Source organism: Peromyscus californicus, unplaced genomic scaffold (assembly GCF_007827085.1).
Source record: "Peromyscus californicus insignis strain IS unplaced genomic scaffold, ASM782708v3 Scaffold_10__1_contigs__length_136768540, whole genome shotgun sequence".
In the NCBI taxonomy this organism is placed as follows: domain Eukaryota; kingdom Metazoa; phylum Chordata; class Mammalia; order Rodentia; family Cricetidae; genus Peromyscus; species Peromyscus californicus.
Window position 1 is genome coordinate 30,534,473 of NW_026294391.1, and position 19,925 is coordinate 30,554,397.

Below are 19,925 nucleotides of genomic sequence, written 5' to 3' on the forward strand. Positions count from 1 at the left end.
TTTGGAAATTCACTGGAGAGAAATACAGGTACATCTAAATGAATGAGGATGATGGGAGATCCACACAAGGTGCAGGGCCCAGACACAGCTATAAAATTATTGGAGGTATCATGGTCTGGTAAGATGCGTATGATACCTGACAATGTTATTGGCAAAATCCTACAACAGCCTATGCCTAAAAATGTAAAAGAGCTACAAGAATCTTGGGGGCTCTTGGGATATTGGCAGATTTTCACACCCCACCTTGCCCAAGATTCCCATCGTCTGTATAACTTGATAAAGAGTGTTATATGGGATTAGGACAGAAGGACTCACACTAAGCAGCTGTGTGCTCTATTACCCCAGTGTCCCTTCCTGTTAGGAGTCACCAGGAGTTCAGAAGACGATAACAGGGAGCTATGGCAGAAGCAACCTGAGCAAATGGTTCCAACAGGGCTCAGTCATTGAAAGGAGCAGAAACTTGGTACACAGCACTAGAACAGCAACTGTTAGAGGTGTATAAAGCATTGCAATAGTTGGAATCCATAACTGATTCCACCTAAGTGACTGCAAAAATGACTTACACAATAAAGGGCTCTGAGTTCACATCTGGTGCTGTAAGCCAGGACAAAAAAGATGTGGCTGGGAGGCCATAGGTCCCAACATGGAAGCCATTTCTATCATTTTATTAAATCAATGTGATGCAACTGTCAAACTGCCTTTTAAACACTTTTGTTCATGTCCATAGATCACTGTTGCTGTCAGCCTCAACTCATAATCATGAGAACAAGTCTCACTTGCTGAGGCACAATGGCCTAATTCTTAGCCATATATGACATCTACAGTCACCTGCTCCAAGGGTCGGGGATCATTGCCAAAGAGGTGCAGAAAGAATGTTAGGAGCACTGGGGGCTAGGGATCAAATGCTGTGTCCTAGTTTCCTTAGAGATGGAAACATTCCATCTCCCCAGGAAGCTCCTTAAGACAGAAGGTGAACAACTCAAAATAGCTTCAAGGAACTCCCTGACACTGACTAGATTCACTAGGTCCCTCCCTTCCAAGAGTAAACAATAAAGGTTGCTCAGAGGAGAAAAGCTGTAAAGAAGACTGAGACCAGACCAGCTGCCTGGGAGAAGAGGAAAGCAGCTGAGCTGCCTGGAAGAGGGTTAGACCTTCTGAATCACTTGGAAAGGATATTCTCCAATCTGTTGAGCTGTCTGCAAGCTGTGCAGTGCGCTCCGGGTTCCCAGCTTTTTGTGAGCTGTCGCCCATGCTGGGCTGGGCTTTGGTGATGCAGCTGTCTTTGAGTCCTTTCTGCTCCTGTACGTGACCTCTCACCCGTATTTGTGTGAGTATAAAACTCATTGGTTCACCAAGTTGAACTGTGGTAGTATCTGCATGTTAGTCTGTTGTGGCCTCACTGAGAGGAGTAGTGTGTCTGTGTTGTATCTACCCAAGAAAACTCTTGTCACACAACAAGGGACAACTGGGACTTTTTTTTATTTTTCTATTAATGGATAGCATATTTATCCAAATGAAATAAATTTTTACCTAGCCCTAGGACCTGATAATTTTCTTTTTAAAAAAGTTTTATAGTCTTTAGTTTTACATTTAAGTCTATGATTCATTGGAGATAATTTTTGTGTAAGGTATGAGGTTTAGGCTGAAGTTCATTTATTTCTATTCTTTCTAAAATTAAAAATAGATTATTCTCTTATACAATCCATGCCAAGCACAGTTTCCCCTCCCTCCACTCCTCCCGGCCTACCTCCCACCTCTCCCCCAGATCTACTCCCCATCCATCTTTCTTCAGAAAAGAGCAGGCCTCCAAGAGACAACAACCAACACGACCAAACAAAATACAGTAAGACAAGACAAAAGCCCTCACATCAAAGTTGGACAAGGCAACCCAGCAGGAGGGAAACAGTCCCAAGAGCAGGCAAAAGCGTGAGAGACACAGGGCTCCCATAGTTGGGAGTCCCACAAGAACACCAAGCTAACAGCCACAACATATAAGGAGAGGACCTGGTGCAGACCCCTGCAGGCCCAGTGCATGCAGGTCTGTGAGCCCATATGAGCCCTGCTTAGTTGATTCAGTGGGCCATGTTCTCCTGGGGCCCTCCATCCCCTCTAACTCCTACCTACACTCTTAATGCTCAGTGCAGGATTCCCCCAAGTTCCAGGAGGAGAGACCCAATGGATCCAATTTAGATTCTCTCTCCACATAATGTCCGACTGTGGGTCTCTGCACCTGCTCGCATCTGCTGCTGAAGGAAGCCTCTCTGATAATGACTAGACAAGGCTCCGATCTATGAGTATAGCAGAATATCATTAGGAATTGTTACATTGTTTGTTTGTTTGTTTTAGACCAATCATGTTTGGTTTTATCCTAGGTCTCTGGGCTATCCAGCCTCTGGTTCCTGGCCATCCAGTCAGTGTCATGGGCTCTTCATGTGGAGTGGGCCTCAAGTTAAGTCAGACATTGGTTGGCCACTCCCACAAGAGCTGCACCACCATGGCCACAGCACATCTTGCTGGCAGGACAGATTGTAGTTGAGGATTTTGTGGCTGGGTTGGTGTTTCCTTCTCTTTTGGTAGCCTGAAGTACACCTTCCCACACCAAAGAGACTAGACCATAAGAGTGAGGGCTCCATGCAGGCACCAGCTTGATCTCTCCATGTTCAATGAGCTGTGTGGGTGTTGTCCTCGGCAATGAGGGCCTGCTGTCAGTTTGCAGAGAGCATCCCTCTGCCCTAGCATCAGCCTGGGTTGTTGGGGGATCTCCACGGTGCCCCCTCAGGCAACAACTCAACCAAATGCAACCCAGTCCTGCCCCTGGGAGCCTGAAGTTCATTTTTATTCCTATGTATGTATGTTCAGTTGCTACAGCACCACTTGATGAATAAGCTATCCTTCCTTGATTGTGTTGCTTTCATTCTTTGGCAAAATATCAGTTGTACGTGTGCACAGATCGGCTTTTGTTTTCTCTGCTCTATTCTATTGACCTGTGCATGTGTCTATTACTCCCTAAAACATACAGTCTCCATTATGTGTTTTTGTCCATCCTTGTACCCAACCTATAGCTTTTAAAATCTCGTTGAGTGGTAACTCCTGTATTTGCCTTTTCTGAGATTCTTTTAACTCTATTAGGACTTGTGTTTTTCCATATCAAATTTTGATTATATCTGTCTATAATTTTGAAAGGAATTTTAGTAAACCTATAGGTCAGTTTGGAGAGAGATGGCATATTCGTTGTGTTGGTTGAATCTTCCAGAGTGGGAGCATAGTATGTCTCTTTATTTCCTCAGATCTTATTTGAGTTCTTTCATTAGAACTTCCTGATTTTCAGCATGCAGATCCTCTCTACAATCGTTAAAATAATTGTAGATGGTATAATCATTGGTGTTTAACTTCAGCCTCCCATGTTCATTGCTAATATATAGGAATGCAGCTTTTGTATTGCACAACTTTGCTGAGTTCAGTTACTAGCATAGGTGGATTTTGTTTTGTTGGAATGTTTTATATAGACATCCATGTAATCTGCAAATAGGGACAGTTTTATTTCCTCTTTCCAATCTGTATTACTTTTAGTTTTTATTGCCTTATTACACATCTAAAGCTCGCAGTAGTACGCTGGAAAGGAGTAATGACAGCAGGCATCCTTGCCTCATTCCAGATACTAGGTAAAGAATTCAAGTCTCTAACTCAGAGTGTGATTTGAGCCATTTGTTCATTTGTTTGGATTTTTGTTTGTGTAGATGGTACTTACTGAGTTGAGGAAGTTATCTTCTCCTAGTCTCCTTTTTATTTATCATGCTGGACCATGGATTTGTTCAAGTGTTTTATGCATGAATTGATATAATCATATGAATTTTCCTCTTTAGGCTGTCTATATTTTTTTCATTTTGATTTATTCCACTAGAGATTTAATCAGTGTATATTATACAAAATAATGGGTTTCATTGTGGCATTTTCATGCATGTACATAATGTGCTCTGATCATATTCATTCCCATTACCCTCTTTTGCACTCCCTCCAGTGCTTTTTAATGCTATTTTTGAAATTTAAATATAATTACATCATTTTCCCTTTCCCTTTCTCTCCAACAACCCCTCCCATGTACCTCTCCCATTGCTCTCGAATTCAGTCTCTCTGCCGTGTGTGTGTGTGTGGGGGGGGGGGGGGGGGGGGGGGGGGTGTACATGTGTGTGTGGGTGTGTGTATTCCTAAATATAGTTATAATCTGCTCAGTCTGTATAACGTTATATACACACACATATAAACATATATATATATGAGATTTCAGGGCTGACCATTTGGTACTGAATAGCTAATTAAAGGGTTCATCCCTGGGGAAGGAGTACTTCTGCTCTCAGCATTCCTTAGTTGTCGGTAATTTTTTTTCCTCAGGTTGGGGACCCAGGAGATTTCTCCTTTCCACAATACCATGTCTGCTGGTGTCATCCTTGTTCAGGCCTTGTTGAGGCAGTCAACTGTTGAGTCCTCATGGCTGCAGCTTCCCTGGCATTTCTAGGAAACACAATCTCACAGCAGACTTTCTGTTCCTCTGGCTCTTACATTGTTTCTGCCCTCTCTCTGAAAAGTTAGGTTCAGTTGTGTCACAGATGGATCAATTGGGGATGAGAAATACACGGTCACCTATCACCTGCATTTTGATCAGTCATAGTTTTCTATAATGGTCTCTGTTGCAAAGTAGAGTTTCATTGTTGAAGGATGAGAAATACACTTTTTGGCTAAACCCTGGCAACAAGATGTGCCTTAAATGTTTTTCTTTAAAGATTTATATATTTATATATTTTAAAGGCTTTTATTCTTATGTTTATATTTTGCCTGCATGTATGTCTGTACACCATGTGCATGCACCATATACATGGAGGCCACAGGAAGGTGTTGGGTCCCCAGGACTGGAGTTATAGATGGTTGTGAGCTGCCATGTGGGTGCTGGGAATCAAGCCCCATCCCCTGGAGGTGCAGCAAGTGCTCTTAACCTCTGAGCAATCTCTTCAGACTCAGATTTATTTATTTGTACATTTAATATATATGAATATTTTGCCTTCATATATATATATATACCATGTATGTGCCTGGTTCCAACAGAGGCCACTAAGGGACATGAGATGCCCTGCAGCTGGAGTTACAGATGATTGTTAGCTGTCATGTGGGCACTGGGAATCCAACTCAAGTCCTCTAACAGATCAGCAAGTGCTCTTAACCTCTGAGCCTTTTCTCCAGCCCTGCTTTTCAAATACTGATCTAGTCTTACATAGTTGGAATAATCCTACTTATTATTTTTTATATATGGTGGTTTACTTGCTAATACTTTTATCAAGAGGTTTTGTATCTAGGTTCATGAGAAATACTGATCTGTAGTTTTAATTTTTTGTACTGTCTTTGCCTTGTTTGGGTATTAGGTAATACTCATTTCATGAAGTGGCTTAGAAAGTATTCAAATTTTATGTAAAATTGGTGTTACTTTTAGATTTGGTGGAATTCTCCAGTGAGACCATTTCAACCCAGATATTTTTTTCAGGGTCTTTTAATTACAAGTTCAATTTGTTTTCTAATAAGACCTATTTAGGTTAGTTAATTTATGCTGAGTGAATTTACTAGTTTGTGGTTTTCAAAGGTTAGGTTCAGTTTCTCTAAGATGTTGAATTTAAAATAAGGAAAGTTCTTATTTTTCATCCTTTTAATGACTCTGTAGTGATGCTGTTTCATTCTTGATTTATTGCTTTATGCTTCTCTACTACTTTATCCCATATAAATATTCAAGTCTACTGATGAAAACACTAATGGTATTTTCATTTGTTTAGCTGTTTTTATTTCTAGCCATTTGGTTCTCATAGTCTCCACCTCTGCTGAAATGACCTATCTTGTCTTGCATGATGTGTTCTTATTCCAAGAGAGCTTTTTGGGTTTTGTTTAATGACCTATCTTATCTTACACGATGTCTACTTATTCTACAAAAATTTTTTGTTGTTGTTGTTAAATTTCATTTTGCTTGAGACAGGATCTTATAAAGCCCAGGCTGGATTCACATTCACCAAGTAGCTGAGGTTGGTCTTCACCTCCCAATTTATTGGATTACAGATGTGCTTAGCTTTAAATACTTAACTTTTCATTTTTTGGAGGTGCTGAGGATTGAATCCAAGGCCTTTACATGACAGGCAAGGGCTCTACCACTGAACTACACCCTCAGCCTTCCACAAAGAGTTTTCAATGGAGGAACCACAGTCATTTCAAATTCTGATACTTCCAATAATTGTGCTATTTCTAAGTCTGCAACTGATCAATGCTTTGTCTCCTCCGCTTTTACTTACCTATTAGCATACCATGGAAGTTTCTACTGAAAGCTGGACAAGTTACATACAACAAAAAAGAATGACAATAATAAATAAATCTTCGGTGTGGGACTTGGTGTTAATCCTGCCAGAAGATGGGCTGTGTGGGTAGCTAACATTTGTTTTCCTATGGACATCAGAAATCACAATTCCTGTAGGCCTCCTCCCCACTTCCATCCTTTGTGTGGATTGGCTCTGTATCCTATTTGTTTTAGACATGGTCCCGCACTGGCTGGTGTGGGCCTCACCAATTGGCAAGACTCACTGGCCAGCAAGTCCTCGGGATTCTCCTCTCTGTCTTCCCAGCACTGGGATTACAGCACATACCATTATGCTCAGCTTTGTAGTGGTTGCTAAGGATCTGAAATCATGTCTTGTGCTTCAGCAGTAAGCCCTTTACCCTATGAACCATCTCCTCTGCTCCTCCTTCAGTGACCTTTTATTTCTGTCCCTTCTCTCAGTTTTGAATGTACCCTTTCTGCTGTTTTCCAGGCAGTCTCTTAACTTCTGCTGTTTTCCTGGAGCCCAGTTACCATGCTGATAGAGCGTAGGAGCTGGGTTTGCTAATATTTTTAGAGTGCACAGTGGACTTGGGTCTCAGGAGTAAAGCTTTCCCAAGTGTTTTGGCCCTTTCTGCAAGAATAGATTTCCCTCCTTCTGTCCCCCTAGCTTCAGTGAGTACTAACCGGTGTTTCACTCTTTAAACTTGAAGCCCTTATCCCTGCAGATTATAATATACTTTCATGGGAAACGGATGGGGGTGGCTGAGTGAGTTCTCTTCAGTTCGGCCACAGTGGTATTTCTTCAAAGTCCTCACCCCATGCCCTTCCTCTGCCTCTTGCTCCTTAAGGGGAACAGGGTCTGAGTGGATTTCTCTGTGATTCCTGAGCCAGTACAGTGAGCTTTCTGTGACTTTCCCCAGTACTCCTGACTCTAGGCGAGGCTCCTGCAGGAAAGTCTGTGAAGGGGTAGAACCCCTCCCTCGGCTGCTGCCTTCAGGAGTGGCACTCAGTCAAACCACACTCAGCCACTGGCAATTGGTCATATTTTCTAGCTTAGTTTTCCTACATACTTCTAGGGCAGTGGTTCTCAACCTTCCTAAAGCTGTGGCCCTTTAAAACAGTTCCTCATGTTGCAATGACCCCCAATCATAAAATTATTTTTGTTGCTACTGCATAACTGTAATTTTGCTATTATTATGAATCATAATGTAAATGTCTGATATGCAGGGTATCTGATATGCCACCCCTGTGAAAAAGTTAACTCCAAAGGAGTGGTGATCCACAGCTTGAGAAACACTATTCTAGGGCATCAGGTGACTTGTGCCCCTACAGCAAATGCTTGGGTCCTGTTCTGTGGGCTTAGGTGTCATGTTTTCATCCCTACCATGACTTTCCTATTTACTTGAATGCCTCCAACCCCCACTTGACCCTGAACTTCTTGATAGCAGGGGCTAACTACCTCATCATATTGTACTCGGTACCCATCATGGTGCCTGGCACATGATAACCACCCTAAACATGTTAGATGAAAGACTGTTCCATCTTCTGTCCTATCTACAGAGAGAATCTTACACAGCCTTTACAAATAGTTTCGGAAAAAAATCATGGCAGAGATATATAAAATAAAGCTATATAGAGAGAACCTCAATTTTGAGAGACCAAAATAATTAATGGAAATTTCTAAATGAGGTTGCATTCAACTTTTCTTTCTCTTCATATCTTTATCTCCTACTTTGGGTATAATATTAGCTTCGAAGCTAGAAAGAAAAACTATTTAAAAACCTCAGTGTTTGTGTTCTACATTTGAGCCTAATGTAATAGTCATTGCTCTGGGTCTCTAAACCTTTTTAAAAGATGACGATTCATTTGAAAGGCTCTTGCCAACAGCAAGTGAAGCATCCTCCATCACCATGAAACTTACCACTCTCAGTTCTAACCTGTTTGGTCTTCCCCAGAATCCCATTGCACATCCTCAGCACTAGATGCATTAAGAAAGTAGGTTGCTTTTACCCCCAGACCTGAAGCTCCCATTGAGACGTCTCCCTCTCTACCTACATGCTTCCCTCATTCCAGATTCACTTTCTCTAAGGAAATCACCCTGAGAACACAAGAGCAATTTCAAAGCTCTCTCTGTGTTCATGGCATAGGGGGAGGGTGGGCATTTCTCATACAAGTTGTTGTCCTTGAACATTCAATGGCAGAGTTAGCTTCAGCTTCAGGCAGCCCTTGCTTTTCCCTGACTGAATAGAACTGTGAAGCTTGGAAAGAATCCTTTTCCTTTTTTTCTAAGACATCTCTAGTTTTTCTTTGGGGAATAACCTAAAAACAATGTCATTTCCTTGTGCCTTTTGTTTGGTTTCAAGATGGTTCATCAGCTAAATTGGCTCAAAAATTGGTAGATGCCTTAAGAGGTTTTTTTTAATAGAAATAATGAAAATTTGCATTTCTGAGGTATCTTCCCATCAAACCCCAAAGCTTGCCAACCAACGTCTTTTCTGATGAACTGGGTACAGTCTTTCGGGGCACGTAATCTGCAGATGCATTCAGGACTTCATATGTGCATTATTTAAAGTTGTTTCCATTTAAACAGAATGGCCCTGTTGAGGTCAACATGTGCTAAGCTACTCCGTATTGCACAAAACTGGTTTTTCAGGCTGTGCTTTGCCCTGTCAGTCTCCACTCTGAGGGTAGATGACTGCACCTGGGTGGGTGGATGGGAATATTTATTTGAACAGTACCATCTGTCTAGCACCACCCACAGGGCAGACTGATAAACGACTTACTCCTGGGAGTATAAAGGGTGCCACCCTCTGGATTTATTGGGATGAACTGAGAATGCAGGGACACATGAACATACTAGAATCCCATCAGGGAAACCATGCTCAAGAACTTGAGAGACACTGGACCAAGGAAAAGGTGTCATCCTATATAAAGAGGTAGACACCTAGCACTCTAAAGGTGATGGTCTCCACAACCTTGTCATTTGCCCGTCACATAGTGTATGCATCAAGGACCCCCAGAGAGAACCCTCAACTGTCACAGGGGCTTCAGCTGGGCTCGGCCCTTGCTGTTGACACAGCCTAATTCACTTGCTATTTCCCCATCCTGTTTGCCCATCTGGACATGCTGTCCATCCATCTGCCAAGTCCTTTGTTTGAACTTGTTCCTATACTTCCACCTCTGTATCTGGACTCAACTGTGGAATTTCACTCTCAAACCTGTGACTAACAACAGTCTCTCAACAGAGACTTTGCATCTCCATGAGCTTTCCTGCCTCTCAGGCCTCTGAACCTCCTGAGTTCTCTGGAATCTTCACCCTTTACAACCATTCTGTTACCTATACACATAAATATGTTTATATATGTAATGTATGACCAGAGAGTTAAGAACTAAGACTAGAATATAAGAACTTGTGTTCGCCTTGGCCAGGGTTATCAAGGAAAGTGAAAGTTTCTGGTAAACTGCTACCATTAAAACCACTATACATTGTGAATTTGTTATTTGGTGAATTCTAGCACCATGGGATAACAGTGCCAGAAAAAATTGTCTTGTCAAAATTTAGATACAACCAAATTACATTGTTCTATGGTTTGGTTGAAATACTACTCACTGGGCATGGTGGCTTCCAACTGTAATCCCAGAGCACTTGGTAGGGAGAAGTACTGTTTCAAGTTTGAGGGTTCTTGTCTAAAAGTAAATAATCAATACCCAGTGCTCTGAATACCAAATTCACAAGTTGAGCATACACTGCTACAGTTGTTACTAAGAATGATCTGTCTTATTAAAAGTAAAAGACACAAATAAAAACCATTCAGGGAGCTGCACCTTCTCCATGGGTGGTCATTCAGTCCAGGAGCCACCTCAAATCTATGGCTTGGAAACAAAGCCTTGTGAGCTAGGGGCAGAACTCAGCATGGTAGGTGGGTATGGCTCATTTCAAAGGACTTGATCTTCCTTAACAGTCCTTACCCAACTGACATTTACTTCTGGATGAGAAAGATGTTTCTTTACCTAGGCCCTGCCAAGCTAGGTTTAGGAACAGCATCTCTGTCACTCAGCCAAGTCCTGAGCACCCAGCCTTCCCGCTGTCAGATGCTACAATGAGCCATGCTGAACACCGTCACTCATAAATGTGTTGTTTTGTTCCAGTTCTCATTTGCACAGTACCAAAGGGAAATGCTTTTCATCAAGCCCTCTTAGTGCAGAAACATCTTGACATTAGTTTGTACAAAAATAACTAAAGGACTAAAACCTAATCTGATGCAAAAAAATGACTGTGATGACCTCAGGTTAGAATACAAAAGTCTTTATGGAACCTATGGATTATTTTTATACAAACCATGGCAACTATGAGCAATAAATGATACACCCTGCAGTCGTACCATAAAGGAACTGCTTGTGAAAGGAAATAAAACCACACCATTACTAACCACAGACAAATGTGATGATACATACAGGATGTTCTTATTGGAGAAAAATGGATCATGTACTTGAATGTGCTGCCTTGAGGGTTGTGTACAAATAAAAATGGCTTTACACAATTATTCCAATAATGATAATTTAATGGTTTTTACACTAAAAAAGAATCTATACCTAACTAGCATTTTATGCTTCGATAGGAATGTAAAAATCTAACAATTTAAAAAAATGGAATTCACAGGCACAAATTTTAATGGATTACTTCATGTCTTCTAAGGACATTTCTGTCAGAGTAATCAAATTGTGTAAAATAGGGAAAAGGGGTTTGTTTTCCAAGACATCATTCCTCTTGGACCATGACAACTTTGAACAAAAATATTTTCACAAAGTTTCATTTTAATCATCTTCTTTTACAAAGCACAATACGTAAGACTTTTCTAAATACAACTTTAGAAAATGAAGCAAAAAAATAATCTCCATAGATGCCTGGCTGAGTCCATGCTGAATGCAAAGGAATTTTAATTTTCAAAACAGTGATCATTCCAAGCTTTTCAATATTCTTGATGGGTCCATTTGGTCAAGAGTAAAAATGGTGGCTGTTTGGGCAGTGTCTCATCCAGTTCTGTGATGCACAATCTTCTTGCTGGTTAGCCCAAGGGATGGTAACGAAGCTAGATATACCAGCTCATTTCGCTATAATCTCTCTCTCTCTCTCTCTCTCTCTCTCTCTCTCTCTCTCTCTCTCTCTCTCTCTCTCTCTCTCTCTCTCTCTCTCTCTCCCCAAAGCAATCCAATGACTCTCTTAGGGGAAGACAGCCTTCTACAGTCCATGTCACCAGCACCCATTAAGGATGCTCCAATCTCACAATTTCATTGTTAATGATCTTACTCTGCATAAACATCCTATATCATCAATTAGGGATTTTCTAACAAATGAGGAATTCGGACATCAAGAATCTAGTCCTCACTATTGTGATAGGTGGCAGGAAATCTCTGAAGGCTTCAAGTGTAATGCAGAAAGGCTTAGCACAGTGAAGGGGGACAGGAATGCTCTACACTGCTTAGAGAAACCTTTTGCTCTTGGCCCCAAGCATACTGAGACCATGGCTGCTGAAAAGGCAAATATATTCACACAGGGGAATGAAGAATGATTTCTTTATACATTCCCTTCCCTTAACTGTGTCCCCACCCATGAAGGCTAGGGCATTAGGACTCTGTAAATACATGGAGGGGAGTGATAGCCTCAAGCAGAGAGGACAAGTATGCAAGTGAGAACAAGGCATGGGGAGGGAGACAGAAGAAAAAGGAAGAGACATTTATTTGTTCTAGTTTCAATGATGACTAATGTGAAGTTTTCCCATCATTCCTTCGGTGTTGTCAATGCTCATTCTTTGTGGTAGTGAAAACCTATTCATGTTTAGTAGTTTCACTATAAAATGCAGGAAATAGACAAAGCAGCAGTTTAGAAACACATCAAACATATTTGGGGACCATTAAGGGACCACCCCCTTCACCTCTATCCCATCAACAATCTTGTAGTACAGGATGCCCCCCATTTTCAGCTAAGGATGAGAAAACAGTTACATAGTCTAAGGCTGAACTGTTCATGTACTATAAAGATAAAGCAGACAAGCAAACATCAGTTTCATTGAGAAAGAAAAAGCAATTCCATAAGTGCAGGAAAGATCCAATAGCTACATTTCCACAAGACCCTCCTCCCGTTCTCCTGGATCTCGGGAGGGGGTTACAAGTGCGCAAGGCAAATGACACTGTGAATACAGTTTAAACAATAACACACACACACATAACCCAGTGCAGGAAATAATCCAACTCCCCCCCTGTTTTCATTTGCATTTTATTTTTATTTATTTTTGCTTTAATAATGCATATTCTGTTCACGCAATAGGTGTAAAAGGCAGGAAGCAGGGGTTTAACTTGGCTGATGATAAAACAATCAAGCTGGAATGACATTTCTAGTTTCATGAACAACCTCAAAGTAGGAGAAACTGAAAAGTCACAGCTGGTACCAAAGAGCAGGCCAGACTTCCCAGCTGTCTCCTCTTAGGACCTTTGGCTATGGTGAGAGAAGCCTCGAAGACAGCGGCCTCTAGTGGACAAGGATAAGTGGCTGATTTTTTTTTTTTTTTTTTTAATTTGGAATCATGGTAGCTGCATCACAAAAGCTCCAATCAAGAGGGTGGTAGAAAGAAGGCACAGATCATTGCAAATACCAGATTTTCTCTTTCTATTTTTGTAAATATACCATCATATATAAGCTAAAATTTCTCTCAGAGTGGTGGGGGTCGGCTGGCAGGGGAAGGGAAGGGCTGGACCTCAAATTGCATATGTAATAGAATCCTAAAGGGGACTACAAAGCTAGGTGGTGTTCGTCCCACCTGCAGCAAGTGAGCAAGACACTTGCTTTTGACTAGGTTAGCACAAACACTAGGGGCGTCTGTGACAAAACACGATTTAAAAAAAATCATAAAATTATAAAGCCTGTAAACGAATAATCTGAAATTACATCTTATTAATGGAAAATATCATCAAAATAGTACTACTATGGACTAAACTGCCTGAGTTTTCATTTTGCAGGAGATCTCAAAGGTAGAAAAGCCTTTAGCACAATTGGCTATAAATCACAAGCACTGCCAGACCCAGGACGACACCATGGGAAAGAGTCTCCTCTTGGATGGAATTTGTGTTGTGCTATCAAGACTTTTGTGCTAATCATTCAAACAGGGACGTGTTGAGGCAAACCTTTAATCTTTTGGCACAAGATGATTTTGGCTGGGGCAGGAGATTTGAGTCTTGGACTCAGGGTGAATAATGTGACATCTCAATCATCAGGTATTCATTTTGATTGAAGAGCTTTCTTTATGTCATTCACTTCCATCTGCAAAGAGGAGGGAAAGCAGCAAAGACGGGCATCGTGAGACGGCTGCGTTCAGAGAAGTTGAAAATCATCATCCTCATCAATGCACAGAAAAGACTCAAGCTGACAAGTTTAGGGATGAAACTGGTAAAACGACATCTGAATGGAGAATTGATAACAATGCCAGAAACAATATAAACCTGAAAACAGGCACTCGTGTCCAGTACCCTGACAAACAGTATGCCTGGTTATTCCTAGCTTCCTAGGCTCCAAAGTTTATCAAAAGCAGCAATGACTCTAGACTCCTGGCCAGAGGGCAGAGCAGGCAATCAAGACCATCTGAGAGTGACCCCAAAGGGTAGCTGTAAGCACTCCCAACGGGATGGTGAGCAATTCCTGTCATTTTCGAAGCATCATGTGCCCAAACAGAGTGAACAGTAAAAGTCAGTCTTTGGTCATTTGGAATGATTCCCCCACAAGATCTCCAGCACTTGTCAGGACAGAGTTGGATCGGTGGCTAGAGGGTGACAGAGCTCAGATGCCATGGAAGGACTAACAAGGCCACTGGGGAGAAGTATGGAGTTGAAATGAAACACCAGTGTGGAGATCTGTGGTTCCAGGAGGGACCACATGATAGAAGCCGGCTAACAGCATGTCCTCCTGTATGCCATGTCCTCTGGTACTTAATATGATGAGGCAGCCTATATCATCATCCTATATACTGGAGGGAATATTTTACAGAGGATATGTTAAAAATAAACTCCAAACTAGAAGCCCAACTAGGAGTATTTTGATTCATCTCTTCCCTCCTCAAGAGCTTTTGGAGCTCAGATAAGGACAGAATATAAGATTATGCAATTCTGAGACTTTCTCATGGCAGCAATCATTTCCCTTTTCTTTGTTCCAGACTCTTTTCAGACAGGATCTCACTTGGTAGCTCAGCCTGCCCATGGTCACGCTATAGCCCAGGCTTGTCTGGAACCTGTGATCCTCCTCCTTCTTCAACTTCTCCAGTGCTGGAATTAAAACGCATGAGCCACCACGTCCAGCAGCAATCATTTCCTTTCAACCAGAAGCCCTGAGTTTGCCTCCATTCCCAACTGAGCCCAGGCCTCATGGACAGCAGAGCACTGAGGGACTTACCTGCAACCGAAGTCGGATTTTCTTTTCTTCATCCAGCTCTGACAGTAATTGCTTAATCTCACGTCTGAAAAGCAAATGCCAATGGAATGAAATCAAAGCCCAGAGTTTCCCAATGAGAGATAAGAAAATCTATTATCACTATGAAATCCATCTGACCTTTTTATGAAGAAAGTATGGACCAAACATAACTTTTGTTTGTTTGTTTGTTTCTTTTTTTTCGAGACAGGGTTTCTCTGTGCAGCTTTGTGCCTTTCCTGGAACTCACTCTGTAGTCCAGGCTGGCCTTGAACCCACAGAGATCTGCCTACCTCTGCCTCCCGTAGTGCTGGGATTAAAGGTGTGCACCACCACTGCCTGGCTAACTTCTTCTTTTAATCCCCACCCCACAGTGTGTGTGTGTGTGTGTGTGTGTGTGTGTGTTCACGTGCACACACACGATGGGGCCAGGAACGTGCATTCTACGTTGCGTGGAGGTTGGAGAACAACTTTTGTGGAGTTGGGTCTCTCTTTCCACCTTTATGTGGGTTCCCAAGATTGAAGTCAGGTCATCTCTGACTTGCAATGTTGGGTGGTGTGCTGGTTAAGTTTTTGTAAGCTTGACCCAAGCCAGGGTCATCTACAAAAGAAAGGACTTCAACTGAGAAAATGCCTCCACTAGAGTGGCCTCTAGGCAAGTCTGTGGAGTGGTTTTGATTAATGATTGATATGGGAAAGCCCAGCCCAACTGTACATGGTGCTACCCCTGGTCAGGTGGCTCCTGGGTTGTATAAAGCACGATGAGTAAGTCATGGGAGCAAGCCCTTAAGCAACATTCCACTGTGTTTTCTGCCTTAGTTCCTGACTCCAAGTTCCTGCCTTGACTTTCCGCGATGATAGCTCATAACCTGGAAGCCAAATAAACCTTTCCTCCTAAGTTAGATCTTGCCATGGTCATTATCACAGCAACTAAGACATGCGGCAAGCCCCTCTACCTGCTGAACCACCTCACACCCCCAAACACACGTTCTTTGTGCTGTCACTTCTTAAGATTTCTTTTAGACAGAAAGGTTTGTCGTTATTTAGGAGGGGGCCATCAAATGTCATGTCTGGAGATGACCTTAGTGATCTCTTAGGCTAAATTTCTCCCAATAGGAGAAGATGAGGAAACTAAGGCACAACGCAGTGGCCTGATTTTCCCAATAACTAGACTCCAGAACCCAGGCTCATAGTCTGTCATCTTTCCTCTAACTTCTCTTTTATAACTACTGGGTACTTACAGAATAATTTTCATTGTAGACATTTTTTGTTCATTTTTTTTTTTTTTTTGAGACAAGGTTTCTCTGTGTAGTTCTGGAGCCTTTCCTGGAACTTACTCTTTAGCCCAGGCTGGCCTCGAACTCACAGAAATTCGCCTGCCTCTGCTTCCCTAGTGCTGGGATTAAAGGTGTGCGCTACCGCCACCTGGCTTTGTTCATGTTTTTTCATGTCCATGTATATGTGCAAGTCCTTTGTACATGGATGCTGAAGATCTGAACTCAGGTCTTCAAGCTTGTGTGTTATGCACTTTCTTACTGAGCCATTTCCCTAGGCCCATTGCAGATATTTTTACCCCTCCATATATACTTCAATTTTCTATACAATTTATCTTAATAATAGGTCACTGGGATGTGTAGCGGTATAGTGGTATTTGCTCTGCCCATGACCTTGGGCTATGTATGGCCCAAAGGAGGCGGTGCTTCTTACCATAGTAAGTGACCTCTTAAAAGGAAAGGGAAGCCGGGCGGTGGTGGCACATGCCTTTAATCCCAGCACTCGGGAGGCAGAGGCAGGTGGATCTCTGTGAGTTCGAGGCCAGCCTGGACTACCAAGTGAGTTCCAAGAAAGGCGCAAAGCTACACAGAGAAAAACCCTGTCTCGAAAAACTAAAAAAAAAAAAAAAAAAAGGAAAGGGAGAAGGGTCACATGTTTTCTTCTTTTTTTTATTTTACCCTGGCATGATGAACCCAGGTCTGCTGTGGGATGTTCTGTATGTCAAATGTGTTGCTCTGATTGGTCAATAAATAAATCACTGATTGGCCAGTGGCTAGGCAGGAAGTATAGGCGGGACAAGGAGGAGAATAAAGCTGGGAAGTGGAAGGCTGAGTCAGAGAGACACTGCCAGCCGCCATGATGAGAAACACCATGTGAAGATGCCGGTAAGCCACGAGCCATGTGGCAAGGTATAGATTTATAGAAATGGATTAATTTAAGCTGTAAGAACAGTTAGCAAAAAGCCTGCCACGGCCATACAGTTTGTAACCAATATAAGTCTCTGTGTTTACTTGGTCGGGTCTGAGCGGCTGTGGGACTGGCAGGTGAGAAAGATTTGCCCTGACTGTGGACCAGGCAGGAAAACTCTAGCTACACAGGTCCTCTGGAACATCAGTCAGTGCTCTTAACTGCTGACCGGACCTGGCAGTCTGATCACCCCAGGAAGCAGGAAGCAGGACTCGTGACCCCTCTCCCTTTTCTTTTAAGAGGTCACATGCAAGAAGCACCACCTCCTTTGGGCTGTATAGCCTAAGGTCATGGGCGGAGCAAATACCACTACAGGTATGTTTTTACTAATTCTCACAAAAGCCTACAGCTCGACTTTACCTTAAGATATACTAATTGGACCTTAAGTATATGAATTAACAATATAGAAACGAAGTCTGAAAGAGGGCAAACATAGGACCTACACCCTAATGCCTTTTCCAACTTGAAACAATAAAGTTGAATGAAGCTATTCATTCTGCAAACCTGGGACTCTGCTCTTTGGACTGGTCTAAGATCTACATTCCCTTTGTTTTGAGGTAGTAAACATGTATATTTGTGAAATGGAAAAAAAGACTTCAGAAACATCACAGCAAACATAGTGATAGTCCATTTGTTCAACTCCAGATGAACACTGTGATGGTCCCCCATACTTGAGACTACATCCTAGCACTGCGGTCAATACTCTCATTAGTTATGATTCATTAGTATAGTTATTTAAACACACATTACACATCAATATCTGTATGGATACCACTTAGGGCTTAGGAAAGCAGATGACAAGCCCTAAACCAGCAGTCCAACCCCAGGAAAACTTGACAGGCATGGCCTTAAGTGGGCCATGATCTAGGAAGAGGAAGTCATTTGGAGAAGATGGTGTTAAGAAAGCCACTGAGTCTTGAACTAGTGAAAATGGGCGTCTGTCTACAAGGAGAAAGGGAAATGGGGCAGTTGGGGGAAATTCAAGACAGAGTAGGGAGGTGAGCCTGCCTCCAAAAGCCGAGCACATTTGAGGATAGTTGAGACAGACATGAATTGAATGCTACAGGGAAAGTGACACTAGGGGAGAAGGCAGAAGATTGGTGGGGACTCACTGACCTTGGATGGGAGGGCCAAGCTAAGGAAGGCTATGAGAGACAGGTCTTTGAAGGAGGAATTGACATCCTGAGTTACTGGTTAAATAAGATCCTGTCTGGGGAAGGAGTATTGTGGCCAATTACTTTAAAGCACAGCTACCTGTGTACTCAGAGATAAGGTCAGGCTATCAGAATTGTGGGTAGCTTCCAGGCACAGCCTCCCCCCCCATTGAATATAAAGTTCCAAAGCCCTGGATCCAGGTAAGTCAGGTCCTAATATGGCCCTGTTCAGAAGGGTGAATCTCCTGGAACCATGGATTCATTGTCTTGGCAAAGGACAAGTGTTCCCTGGATATAGATGTTCTTTGGGTACCCAAACCTACAGTTTCTAGAGCCATACAGGAACCAGGAACCTAAGGAATTTGGGGGAGCCTGGATGGCCCAAGGAAACTCTTTCCAATGTCATCTAACCAGTTCTGTATATTTATCTGATGAATCTCTTTCAGTCAGAAAGTGATTTGAAGAGGCCCAATTTTATTCATTGTCTAGCCTGAGTGGAACAGAACCTGCTTAGACCCACATTGCTCAAAGTCAGTTCCTTGGAACCCTTATTGGCACAGCCATATCTGAATGGAATGGCAGAAGTCATAAAGCCAGCACAGCTGCTTGACAAAGATCCAGCAAAGCCGAGTCACATGATGGCTGCCATGTCACCTTTGGTTTTCATCCCCACCTGTTACATACTTGGGGGACTTTTAATATTTGTACAATTTGAGGATACTGGATTGGTGGAAAATTTCTTATGAATCATTTACGCCTTCTCCCAGGAATGCTGCCCCAGAACCTCCTCCCACAGGTTGCAGGATTTGGGCCATACCTCTCATCACTCCCAAGCACTTTCTGCACCAAGGTGGCCAGGTACCCAGGGAGTCAAGGACCCACCAGGCTGTTCAGTTGCCTATGAAGCTGCATACTGTTCCCTCTGCCAGAGTTCTCTGCTCCTGGTAATTCTAGGTCTTTTTCCAAAATGCTTATGAACTGCTTCCCTGAGAAGTATCTCAAGGAAGAGTCCTTCCAGAAAACACTAATTGAGCTCTAAATTAGTAGTCTGTGAGCCTCAGGTTCTTTAAGTGCTGCCTACCGCTAATCCTTTACCAGCTGTCTCCCAGTAAACCCAGCATCCCATACAATTCTGGTGTAGGATATTTTAGTTTTGTCCACAGGTTTTTCTTCCCATTCAAGTGCTCCCTGAGGATAAGAGATGAGAAAGTATGTATGTGAGCATGGATGAGGAAAGGCTCCTGAGTCTCATGATGAGGACAACTTCCTGACAGAAAAATCTTGGGTTTAAAGAGTCCCTTCATTTTCTTCCTATATTATAGCCCCCTGATGCAAGCCAGTTGTTTTATCTGTCATCTAAATTAAGAAGCTACATTTCCCCCTAACACTAGAGGAAAGGATACTGGTATAGACGGTGCTACAGAGATGGCTCACAGGTTAAGAGTATATATTGCTCTTCCAGAGGATGTGAGTTCAGATTCCAGTACCCATGTTGGATGGCTTAAAGCCACCTGTACCTCCAGTTGTAGGGAATCAGATACCTCTGATGCCTCTGTGGGCCCTGTACACAAGTGCACAATGCCAGCTCCCCCAACACACACAAAATAAAATCAAAAGAATCTGTATATGTGCTGTTATTGTTTGGCTCTTGAATGTCCCCCCAAAGATCCACAGGTTAAAGGTCTGACCTCTAGCCTGTGGTACTACTAGGAGGTTGTGGACTTTTAGGATTCTA

At 42.5% G+C, this 19,925-nt stretch overlaps 1 protein-coding gene across 10 annotated transcripts in view; it reads right to left on the reverse strand.

Moving 5' to 3' along the window:
• Positions 1-11,138: 11,138 nt before the first annotated feature.
• The window catches only part of Sh3kbp1 (SH3 domain containing kinase binding protein 1), a 343,879-nt gene continuing 335,092 nt past the window's right edge, over positions 11,139-19,925 (reverse strand). For all 10 annotated transcript variants that reach the window (XM_052726292.1, XM_052726149.1, XM_052726364.1 and 7 more), the window contains 2 exons: positions 14,781-14,844; positions 11,139-13,658 (listed from right to left, as the gene is read on the reverse strand). In XM_052726292.1, coding sequence (XP_052582252.1) covers positions 13,617-13,658; positions 14,781-14,844 — 106 coding nt within the window. In that variant the 3' untranslated portion in view covers positions 11,139-13,616. The remainder of the gene's footprint in view (positions 13,659-14,780; positions 14,845-19,925) is intronic.